The sequence below is a fragment of the Lissotriton helveticus genome, chromosome 11, assembly GCF_964261635.1.
Source record: "Lissotriton helveticus chromosome 11, aLisHel1.1, whole genome shotgun sequence".
Classification (NCBI taxonomy): Eukaryota; Metazoa; Chordata; class Amphibia; order Caudata; family Salamandridae; genus Lissotriton; species Lissotriton helveticus.
The window spans coordinates 977,975,912-977,988,862 of NC_136072.1; the positions used below are offsets into that span (position 1 = coordinate 977,975,912).

General features: G+C 41.6%; 1 protein-coding gene across 2 annotated transcripts in view; it reads right to left on the reverse strand.

Moving 5' to 3' along the window:
• Positions 1-12,951, reverse strand: part of GRK3 (G protein-coupled receptor kinase 3) — a 1,268,751-nt gene that overhangs the window by 179,431 nt on the left and 1,076,369 nt on the right. For both annotated transcript variants that reach the window (XM_078667331.1, XM_078667330.1), the window contains exon 13: positions 12,673-12,780. In XM_078667331.1, the coding sequence (XP_078523457.1) occupies positions 12,673-12,780 (108 nt within the window). The remainder of the gene's footprint in view (positions 1-12,672; positions 12,781-12,951) is intronic.

A 12,951-nucleotide genomic window follows, 5' to 3' on the forward strand; every position in this document is an offset into this window, starting at 1 on the left:
TACGGATGCCTTCCCGGTTGGCAGGGGTGTGCGGCAGGGCTGCGTTATGGCGCCGACCCTGTTCTCACTCTTTGTCAACGGGGCGGCTGACTATCTCTCCCTGTCCCCCATGGATGCCCCAGTGCTGGCAGGCATTAGAATCCCAATCCTCATGTTTGCGGACGATACGTTGATTATTTCAAAGACTCTGAGTGTTCTTCGAAAGGCCCTCCAACGATTCGAAGAATTCTGCCACCTACGTGGCCTGGAGATAAACACTGCCAAGACGAAGTTCATGTCCTTTAATGAACATAAATCATATAGAGACAGTGTTCACATGAATAACTCTCCCTTAGAACAGGTTGAATCCTTTACATATCTGGGGGTCACCTTACAGAAGGATATGCGTTGGAAAAGCCAACTGGATCGGGCAGTCTTGACGCATAGGCAGCAAACTGGTATCCTTCTAGCAAAATGTAAAACTTCTATATCCAAACCAATCAGCCCAGTGCTTGATATTTATGGGATAAAGGTGCTGAGCTCAGCCCTATATGGAGCTGAGCTGTGAGGACACGAAAATTTTAATTGCTTGACAGTTTTGGAAAATGCTTTTCTATGAAAAGTGACTAGTCTTCCCCAAAGTACTCCCCTAGGCCCTTTATTTTTAGACCTTGGTAAAAAACCAATAGGTGTATCTAGCAAACCTTCACCCACTATTGTACTGGCGTAGGTTATGGTGTACCGAGGAATTAGCACATAACGCCAAGGGTCTTATTGATGTAATAAAAGCAGATTCCTTTCATAAAATCAAATGGTTGAAGGACATCCAATCCTTTTTAGTGAAGTTGGGGATGTCAGAACTTTGGGAAGACCCCTTAAATGTAACATTCCCATCTAAACAAATCATGAAAGATAGGTATTGGGAAGTAGTATATACCTCAATGACCCACCAAGGTATTTCTACCCACCTTGCTGGTCGTTTTCTTGATTTTAAGTCCTACCCGCAATTTGAGAAATATTGGGATCTAATTGAGAAACCATCCGATCGCAAACTGTATTTTCAATTTAGGGTGGGTGCTCTCCCAACACGTGAATTTACCTCAAAATGGGGGGGGGACTATTAATGATAGATGCGGCAACTGTTTAGACCACCATGAAACAGTGGGGCATATTATGTTTGTTTGCCCGTTATATGCCGCACGGTGGATAAAGCCTATCTGCAAGTTGATGGGCACCAGTAGTCATGCGATAGCCATGAGGATTTTGAGCTCTGATCCTTCCTCTTTTGTAGCCATTGCTGTGACCAAGTTTTTGTCCTGGGCATGGTCAATCCGATTTAAAACAAAGTCCCAAATAGAAATGGATTGATTGATTGTCCATGGACCCCTTAGGAATATGATGTTCTGGGCCAACGCAATTCTGCCAATTCGATTAATGTGTTGCGTCTCCTTCGCAGATTTAATATTGGCCCCTGTTTTGGAGTCATATTTTACTGTACAGTGTATCACGGATTGTTTCATTTTATATATTTTTTCATAGCAGAGTGATTACTTTTAAAATGTATTCGATAGTTATAATAGGATTTAATCGTATCTTAAATATTTATTGCTTGGTTTTATATGCCAAAATGTGTTTTATTGTACTTTTATGACTTAACTGTCGAATAAAGTTATGATGATAATGATGATCAATAAAAGGCTTAAATTAATCTCAGCCACTGGTGATTACTCCGGGTCCCATCTCGGTTCATTGTTATTTTGCACACCATGCCACCTGAGTTTGGACCCAGCTATTTACAAATTAGTCTTGACCATGCTCCAATGGGAAAAGTCCAGCCCAAACTGACAGGCCAGGTCCTTCCTGAACCAGCAACTGAGTACCAGTTTCGCTCTAGTTAGGGCTCATCAACAAGGCATAACTTTGTCCCAGTGAGTGAACAGAACACATCTCTAGCAATACCCACCCCCTTATGGTGACACACTAAAGTATACAAAGAGTGACTGAAGAGTCCCAATCAGGGTGAAACCAGTCTTGTGTTGGTTGTGTTCCAGGAAGACCTGGGTTGGACTGTTCCTATTGGAGAAGGGTCAAGGCTGATTTACATATGGTGGGGTTACAACTGAAGTGGCATGGTGGACAAAAATCGGACTGGAGTGCACTCGAGCAATAGCAAATGCAGTGGCTGAGATCAAGCCCTCCATCCATCACCTTGTTGTTGTTGCAGTTGCCATCGTAAGTGCAACAGGCATGCCCAGACTAGGGTTCCATGCTCACTGTGCCATTGGAACTAACTACACCTTACCAATAAGGATGAAACATGTCTTGGGTTGCTTGTATTTTGGTTCAGGGTGGGCCTGGCCTGGTTGGGTCAAAACTGAGGTGGCATGGTGGGCAAAACGGTCTGGAGTGCGGCCTGATGATTGCCAGTGGCTGAGATCAATTCAAACATTTCATTTATCACATTATTGCTGTTCCATATTAATATACAGCAAACTATATTTGACAGAACACATGTACATCAAACACAGATAACCTATACAGTTTCCACTTAAGGAGTTTCAAACAGCCACATCCATTAGGAAACATTAAAGAAAACAATCAGTAGGACAGATGTAGAGTTTGGTGACAGGGCACTCTGTTGCAAAAGGCACAAAGTACTCTGCCCACTAATCTCTTGGTCCATCCTTTAATTTAGAGACAGGTGGACTGGAAGCATTCTGTCGACAGAGCCCCCATTAAAATACGATCCCTGTTGGGTCTGTGAAGTAAGGTTCTTCAGAGGAAGGGCATTACACCATCTGCCTTATTTATGGTCGATGGTGTAATGCCTTTTTTCTTGTCTCTCACCAGCAGGAAAAAAAGGCAGTGAGGGCCAGGATTTTTTTTTAAATGATCACCACAACCTGAGAAAAAACTCCCATAATTTGAGCCATTGGTTTATTGCCTGGGACCTGACTTTCTAAAAGCCACCCACCCTTGCTGATATAATCTGTCAAATTGTTCCTGCATGACAGCAGTTCCTGTCAATCGGCCGAAAACCGGCCCTGGCAAAGAGCTCAGCGGCACCCACAATCCCCGGGGAGGGGGCACTTTGCCAGGGCTGGTTTTGGTTCCCAGTCCGGCCCTGCTGCCAATGTAGACAGATGTCTGTGGGGCGAGCGGACATGTACAATTTTTATTGAGAAGGGGATGTCCTCCGCCCTCTTGACAGAGTAAAATACGCCTGTCAAACTCTAAATCAGCCCCATAGTCTGCTATATCAAATGACTCCCCTGTAATTTATAAGCAGTACCGAGCTCAGACAGCCTCTACCACCTGTGACATAATATTTATCTAATAAGCATGCAAGCAATCGGTGAAGCCCCCTAGCCTCATGTCTCTGAGACAGTGTTGGACTGGCTTTTTGGGAGGTCTGGTAGTCAGTGTCTGGGCTGCGTTTTTTTTTGGTCCCATTGACCATGATGGCAGTGGCAGCTCCCCCGCCGCTAATTCAACGTATCGTTATTATCATTGTATTTTTCCTATTGATCATGGCCCATAAGGCGGGGAGGGGCTTGGCAGGGAAGGAGAGGAGTGGTTTGCACTCCTAAAGTGCGCATGACTGCTTAGCTGGCCCTCTCGGGCCAGTCAAACAGTCTGCCGACTTTGCATCTTCCACACCAGGCTTGCTTTACAAAGCCTGGTGAGGAACATGCAAAGCCTCCCAGTCCCCATTTGAGCACCGTGGTAGTGCGCTCAGACCAATCACAATGCTGAATTGCAGTGTTGTGATTGGCTATGGGGAGTCTGGGAGTCGGGTGCTCCTGTTGCTTCCTGCTGCCGGCGGAGACAGGAAGAAGAGGCCAGAGGAGAGGTGGGGGCCTGCCTGCCAAGGTAAGTGTTCTTTTATTATTCTCTTCATTTCCTTCCAACCCACGAAACCCCCTCCTCTGCTCTTCCCTCTCCCAGCCCCTGCCCCACTCCCATTCGGGAGCCGCCACTACTGCATGATGGTGCCAAAAAATCCAGCCCACACACTGGCCCTTTACAGCTGGCCCATCCGCCAATGCCAGATTGTCTCAAAAGCCAATCTAACACTGACTGTTATCATGCACCCTCATACTAATGAGCTCAAATCGCCAGTTGTGTTGTTACTGTAACTAAACACACCACTAGGTAATTCCAGACCTGTAATTTGTGTATTCTCGATGCTCACTCTTCTCTCTGCACTCCCAATTTCACCCTGTATAGTTACTTCCTCTTTGCCTTTGATTCCATAGCAAAAAACCGTCATCAGAATGGGCTTGTAAACACAATAAGTGGCAACTTTTAAATGTAAAGTTTCATAAATTTCGTAGCTTCTATTTATCTGGCATATTCCACATGCATTTTGAAATGCATGTGTATATATGTGATATGTGTATAGCACGAACCTACCTGAGGATGAGAAATACATTTCGCTTTTTTATCAGAGCATTCCTTCTGATTTACGCTACATCTCAAAACGGCCTCAATATTTCAACTTTGGAATCACCAGGAGGCCTGAACTGACCATGTTACCATCAAGACAAATGCACATCAATAACTTACTTTCCTGGGAAATCGGCATTTCCTTCAGATGTTTCCCCTTTACTGAGTCTGGCATTTGATGCATGCTGTACATCAAACACCATTTTACATCACACAAAAGCTGACCTATATTTCAGATTCTCAGACAGGCAGTAGAGGCCTCTCCATCTATAGTTATTCTATTTACAGAAACTAATTAAAGCATTGGGTTACTGGGCAAGGTCAGTTGTAAGTGTATATTTATCCTGGCAGGTGTAAACCCTTTAACTATTGTAGATTTCTCCACTACACGTGCAGAAGTATATCCCACTCAAGGGCAGGAAAGTAGGCATTCTATAGCGTGGTTTGCATTAGAAGTTTGGGAACGACCACAACCATGTATATTTGTGGGCATTGCCAAACTCCAATAAATCCCTTTCCATCCTTGAAATGGTTGTAGATTTACATCAGCTAAGTGCCCTAAAGATCCATTTCGAAGATGGAGTGGAGAACAGATCACCATCAGACCTGCTGGGAGTGTATTGGGAAAACTTTCCTAAAGGGAAAACAATTTCGACTGCAGGAAGAAAATTGCACAAGAAGCTCCTATTCCACAGGTAAAGAGTTCAGCTAACGAGAACTATGCACAGGATGAAATTTGAACTTCAGGGGAAAGTCACATCACATTCCCCAAGTTCACCTGGAAACCTGCACCTGGCGCAGCTTTTGAGAATTACATTGGGGAATGTTTGTGAATTCCCCCCAAAAATAACCAAAGGTATGGTCATGCAGGGACCTAAATCTCGGCTCGCATTTCCATGCTTTTCTCTATCAATAGTACGTTCAAGAAATGGTTGTGGTAGTTCCTTTAAGTTAAACATATAGAGACAGACAAATCACCACACACGATTCTGATTCTATTCAACAGAAAAAAGGGAATTTTAATTTCTTGAGTGATACATTCATTAAATGCAATTATGGTTCAAAGCATTAATGTTACTGCATGTATCGGCTTAAATATATTCCTAGTGCATGTGGTAATTACAGTGCTCACAGTGTGATAGAAGAAGAAATAGGGGTATTTGGGTAATAGGGGTGAATTGGTGAGTGATTGTGACATAGGCACAATCACTGTTATATACAATAAAACCTTTCCCGTCTGATATTGGTCTATAGTTCCCATGTATACATAACTCATAGGCACATATTAATTGGCTTGTTTTATTCCTATGGGTTTGTGGTTATGTAGTGGATGGTCTACGTTCCGACCCCTGTTGGACAGTCCTTACTTAGTTACGAGAGAGAACCTGTCCGTTGACTGATTGCAACCTACATCGGGAGATTCTGTACCCCGGATGACAGTTTCTAAGCTGAATGGTAAGGAGTCACTGAGTGCCCCACTAGGATCCTTCATAGACTGTCTTTCCTACCACAAGTGCTCTCTACATAACAATGTCCTGATGAAGACCCCACAGTGAGGAACAAACCACCCTCTTTCCAAGACTCGGAAAAACCCGACCTCTTTTTTGTTACTGAATCCTAGCTCCACGAGTCTGCTCTCCTCGATGTTGCGATTGCCTTCCCCTTGGATTATCAGCTGATCAGACTCAATAGGAGCAATAAGAGAGGTGGTGGCCTAGCAATTGCATTCAGGGCCCATTCTAAGATTAGCGTCTTGGAAACTTTTCTCCTAGAATGGGGAGAACTCTGTATTTTTAGAATGGAGAACCCTACCAAGGGAACGTGGAGAGATGCCTTAGTCTACCGGGCCCCCAGGCGTTAAAACTAATTTCACCAATCATTTGTTGGGGACTATCGCACCACATGTACTAGCAGCCAACCATTTACTTTTAATTGGTGATTTCAATTCCCATGCCAAACTCTCATCTGACACCAATACCAGCGTACTGGTCCCTAGCCCAAGTACTTTGGGACTTTTCCTGTTGGTAGCTGTACCCACTCCTTTAGCTGGTCATACCCTCGCCCTTCTGTTTATCAATTCCCCTTTCATTGAAGTGGAGCCCCCCATCCGAGTCCTATGGTCAGATCATTATTTATAGAAGTTCTCTTTAGAGTGCGTTCCTACCCGCAGCATTGTTTGTAAAGAAACAGATTTGGAGTAGGCTTGGGACGAAAGTCAGCTTAACTAAATTCTCTTATAATTTCACAGTGACTGACACACGCAACTTAAATCTTGCAGTCAACACCTTTTTGTCTCATTTGCCTCGTTCACAGCTTTCTGTTAACGTTTCCACTCTGGTGTATCCAAAGCCTTAAATGCTAGAGAAAGGAACAATAAGAGGAATCACCCTTGTCGCCCTTGATTAGTGATGTCCCACCCCTTTATTTCCAATACACACTAAATCTCCCAGAGCCTCTCTGCCCAGTGAAGAAGGTGCCAGCTGAGGTGGACAGAGACTTAATCATTGGACTTCTTACTTATTCCCCTAGACATTATCGCCCCTTTAACTAAAGGTAAACGTAATCATAAACTGTCACCTTGGTTCACAGCTGCCTTAAAAACTTACAAGCTAGCTAGTAGGAAATCTGAATGTAAATAAAGTTCCAAAAGTACTGAGGACAGGCAATCTTATAAACATACTCACAGGCGTTATGTGATCATATTGCAAGAGTGAAAAAAACTTACATAGGTGATAGAATTAATAAGGTTACCAACTCCCACGAAGAACTTTATAAAATAGTAAAGGAATTCACCAGTCCCACATCCTGCCAGCTTGAACACACTGCCTCACAGGACTGGGTAGACACATTGTCCACTTTCTTTGTGGAAGAAATCGACACCATTTACAGCCTTTTCCCAAACCAGCTTTGCTTGCATTGTCGATCTGGTTGTGATGATGCATCCTCCTCAATTTTGTTAACTAAATTCATTGAATTTACACAAGAGGATGTAAGTACCACCTTCGCTAAGATCAAATCTGGCTCTCCTGCCAATTCTGTCTCTCCTCACATTTTGTCCATTATTGGAACAGCTCTTTTTACAGGCCTCATTGATCTCTTCAACTTATCCCTAAGTCATTCTACGATTCCCATAAAATGGAAAATGGCTATGGTCAAACCTATCTTAAAAAAAGCCCACTCTGGACTTGAAGGAACTCCAAGGAACCGAATAGCTACAGGCCCATTTCCCTGCTCCCTTTTTTCAGGAAATTTCTGAAGTCACTGATTAACAGACAACTCTCAGCCTTCTTAGAGAGTAATAAACTACTGTACTTCTCCCAATCTGGATTCCACACAGCTCACAGTATGGAAACAACATTGATAGAGGAAGTTGACAACATTAGACTTGCCTTGGACTCTGGCCAGTCAGCAATGCTGGTCCTACTCGACATATCGGCCGCCTTTGACACCTTCTCCCACGGAACGCTTGTGAATCAGCTGTGGGAGATGGGAGTCAGGGACATGGCCTTGAATTAGGTTAGCAGCTATCTGGCTGACCGGTCCTCTAGGATACTTATGGGTTCCTTTGTCCTGCAGTCATGTGATAGACAAGGGAGTTCCCCAAGGTTCCATTTTGAGTGGCACACTTTTTAATCTATATGTGGAACCCCTGGCCAGAGTGATTAGATTGCATGGTTTTGATACCTTGTCATATGCTGACTACACAAAATTACTGATCACTCTTGGCCCTGATATTACAGACACCAAATTCCGCTTTATGAACTGCATGACTGATATTATCATCTGGATGCAACATAACAACCTGCAACTCAATGCCAATGAAACAGAGATTATTATATTTGGGAAAGCTCAAACTCTGTGGTCCAATGATTGGTGGCGCCCCAATCTCGGCCCTTGTCCATCTCCCAAATCAGTAGTCCGTGATCTAGGGGTGAAGATTGATAACAACCGCTCCATGGTAGACCATGTTAATCATGTGACGGGTGTCTTCTATGGACTGATGCATAGCCTTCGCAAGAGCTTTTAGTGGATCCCAGTTGAAACCAGGATGCTGCTGGTCCAGGGACTCATCATTAGTCGGCTTGATTATGGAAATGTCCTGATGGCCTCTATCAATGAAGAGCTTCTCACCAAACTCCAAGTGCTACAAAATGCAGCTGCTTGGCTTGTACTAAACCTACCTTCTCGGACACCGCCGGGACCAGGTTTGAGAGCTCTCCATTGGTTACCCATCAGGAAACGCATCTATTTCAAGATCATTTGGCTGGTCCACAAGACGATTTATGGGAACGGACCATGTTACATTGCTAAAAAACTCATCTGGTACCAACCGGCTAGAACACTAAGGTCCTCTAGCAAGATCTTTCTCATATCTTGGCCCATTTTTGTGGAACTCTCTTCCACTACAGTTACGCATGGAAACTAATCACAGTCTATTTCGTGAAGCTCTAAAAACCTGGCTGTTCTAATTTGTTCTAACTCTTTCTCTCCCTTTACTGGCACTCTTTTGCCTTTCTTTTCCTTCACATTTCTCTGGGTGTTGGCAAGCGCTTTGAGACCCCCGGGTGACATGTGCACTCAACAAAATTCTATGACTATCACTATGACTCCTATGACTAATAGTACAAGGCTGATTTGGCGTCGGGTGATAATTAAAATTACTCTGAAATGTAGAGGAAATGCTAGATCTAGAATAAAATCAGCTGGGTGATTTTACTAAATTAAGCTATTTCCATGGTGGAAGAACTTCATCTGGTGGATGCTCATCCAGCTTTAGCACCTTTGTTTGAAACTGAAGGAGATTCTTTTATTTCAACTCTAAATCAGACAGGAGATATGTAAGATGCACATTACATTCTAAAAGGAATTCTAACTTTGATATCAGCTATATTGAGTGATCTTTCTTCCACATTACTGGTAGCACACTACACAGATGCTGTAGTAGTTTGTTGTTGCAGTGCAACAATAGGAGATCATATCTGAGGTCTGGAATATCAATGAGGAATATTGTGGTACTTTAATATTACAGACAAAATAGTAAGAACCAAAATATTGAAAGGTAAATGCATAGATGTAAGGACAGATTTACTAATTTTAACTCCACAACTACGAACCTTGAAGATAAATATAGAAATGTATATTCAGCGGCGGTTCCTCCATAGGAGTGCCACCCCCCCCCAACACTGCTGTGCAGAAAGTTAAAAAAATTAAATAGCAATAAAATCCTTTTATTACCATTTTATTTTTCCAGCTTTTTGTGGAACTGAGAGGGCAGGATAGGGTCAATGTGTCATTGCTGCTGATTGGGAGAAAAGACTAAGGGCCCCCTTCAGTATAAACTGCACATGTCAGTTTGGTCGGCTACCTTGGTATGGCCAAAACGACATGAGCAATTCAAACTCTCTAACCCAGCTGTCTTAGAAAGCTTGGTTAGAGAGCAGTCACAAACCTCCAGTGCCTTTCGGAGTGCTGAGGCACCCTGCTCTAGCCAATCCGGATGCTTCACTCATGCTGCTTCACAGCATGAGAGCAGCATCTGGATTGGATGAGGCAGTTGACTGTGTGCCGTCAACTGATGCTCAGAGGAGTCTGGAGCCAGAGACTGGGGAGCATCGAGGGCGTGCTGCAGGATTAGGTAAGTAGCTTTTATTTTTTGCTTCTTGAATGTTTATTTTAATGTGTTTTTGTGTTTAAATGTAGTTCTTTAATGTATGTGTTGTAATGAATGCAGTGATAGCACCACCGTACTATTGTGTCACCAACCACCACTGTGTATACACACATATTTATGTGTGTGTATATATGTATGTATGTGTATATATGTATATATGTATGTATGTGTATGTATGTGTGTGTGTGTGTGTATATATATATATATATATATATATATATATATATATATATATAAATGTGTGTGTGTGTATATATATATAAATATATATACACACACATATATATGTAACTATTTGTAAGTCAGATCAGGTTTGTTGTTGATTAGAACAATGGATCCTCTGATAGACGATTAATGAATAAAAACTAGTGTATTCTAAGAGCAGAACCAGTACTGAAATCAGGGATAGGATCTCATATAGGTGTAACATACATAGAGGTGGGTAGAGGTCACAGAGTTTCACTCTGCAGAACTACGTGAAATTACATAAAAACTCTGCGAGATTCCACGGAGTTCTGTGAGCGGGCAGAATTCAGCACATCTCACTTTTCGCGCTGATTTTTAACGCTGGGAGCTTGGTCCGCTCTGTAAAATCAGCACGAACAGCACCATGTGGCGCACAAGAGGGTGCTGCTTCTTTCTGGCTCTCAAGTAGATTTTCTACTTTAGCTGCAGTTTTATCAATGCGAACGGTCCCGACCTGTTGCAACAGCCCGTGTTGAGAAAATCTCATCTGTGGCATACTAGCACCTAAAAATCATGCCGGGGATGAAAATTCTTGCTTACACTCGACAACTTAACATTGGCAAGCCATTTGAGAGAATAAACTCTGCCACTCATCGCTTTTTTTTGGATACACGTGTTGCGCAGACTGGGCAAAACTATGCAATCTTCACCGGCGGAGTAAAATTTTCCACACACCCCTAAACATACTGGAGATCAAGAGCATTGAAGACACATCAATACATTGTCTTTTTCAGAAAACCACCAATTATACATGGCTCAACAGTGCAGGTGGTTTTCATAAGTTTGGATGATGCAAGGTATGCAAGCATTCTGCAAACTGCAGGATGTAGACATCACATAATGTGAGTGAAAGAATGAGTTCAAGGTTTATTATATGCACAACAGAATATTGTTTTTACATGCGGAAATGTCCATGTGACTTGTGGTATGTGGGCAGTACAACTATCCTACTAAAAAAGAAAATACTAGAACAATTTCGAGCCACTAAAAGTGTAAAATATTTTGATTTTGACAGTATTGACAAACCATAGAGATAAACGGAAACTGCTTTGCATCTTTGAATTCCCATTTATCACTGATTTGGATACTAAGTTTGCGGGAAGTTTGAATAAATAGGAGGAACTTGCGGTACATCTATAATCAAGAACAGCATCTCCTGGGCCAGGCATGTACTTAGAACATGTGTCTTTGGTCCATATGATTATTACGTTTTTTGAAGAAAGAATAGAGTGATGCATGTGCAGTTGTCATTAAGCCTCATTTTTCACTCATATTGTGTATTTTCCTAATTTTTACATGTGATCCAATAAATACTATATTGATAATAACTCAATCTGTAAATATATGTGTTGAGACCATATCCTTACTATCATGATAAATAATAGCTTTCATGTATGTATATTTTTTGCCCACTTGAAGGGGGTGATATAAGCTTCAGCAGGTCTCAACTCATTCTGGCAGAATTTATAACTGTTTTATTTATCCTTTTGATATCAGATCTATGATTTGAAATTACCCACTTGAGCAGGAAAATTCCGTTATTTTAAGCACATTTCAGTATTTATTTTTAGTATTATTTATTTTGCTCCTGTTTATTAGAGTATTTAATTGATTTGAATTTCATTTTTTCTGCCTCATTACACATGGGATCACTAAAAATGGGAATTATGACAAGATGCATAGAAAATGAGCTGCTATGTAAAGCGTGGAAATTTAGTAATTGTAGGTATTCATATTGTTTGATGAATTATGATGCTTTCAAATTATATAATAAAGGATGTGCTTTGGACTAATTTGTTTGCCCATGTTGCATATATATGGATTCTTTTGGGATGCCACATTGTAAGAGTGGGTCAAATAAATATTTATTGTTATTCAGGAAGCAGTAGTATTGGGGATAGATTTTTAATATGGGTAATAGGATTGTATATTTGTTTCTATAACGAGGAGCAATTGATAACATTGTTTGGCTCGATGTGACTATATAGTCTGATTTTCATATTTTTTCACTTGATTGGTTTGCAATATCTAGTCTTGATGGGGGATTGGACCTTAAGAAATATCAAAGTATCCAAGCCACAGCGAATATATTTTGACTATATTAAGATTCTCTAACTAAGAGTCATAAGTTCCTTGACCCACACCTTCAAGGATTTCAAAAATTAAGTAATGTAATATTGGGAAATGGTCCAGGCTGGCCTTCCTCTTCATATTTTTGCACATTATGTTCATGTTTGTGCTCTCAAATCAACTAAGTGTGTTTCAACACCCTACACATACAACATTCACAGTCACTCTTACTTGGGAAAGATACACTGTTTACTCACCCTCTTAGAAGTTTGAACAGCATACAACCTAGAGAGAACCAGTCAGCACTGCTATCATAGGCAGTTCCTTTCTGTAACACTTCAGGAGCCATATATCCATGTGTCCCACTGAAAAATGGGGGAGAAAGAGCAACATCAACATTTGACTCAAAATATTGATAACCAGCTAGAAAAAATATCATACATATGTTTTTGTACCTTTCTATTTATTTAAGTATAAAAGTAAATTTGTTTACAGAGGAATTTATGTCACAAAGGTCTTCTTTAGTAAATGTGAAG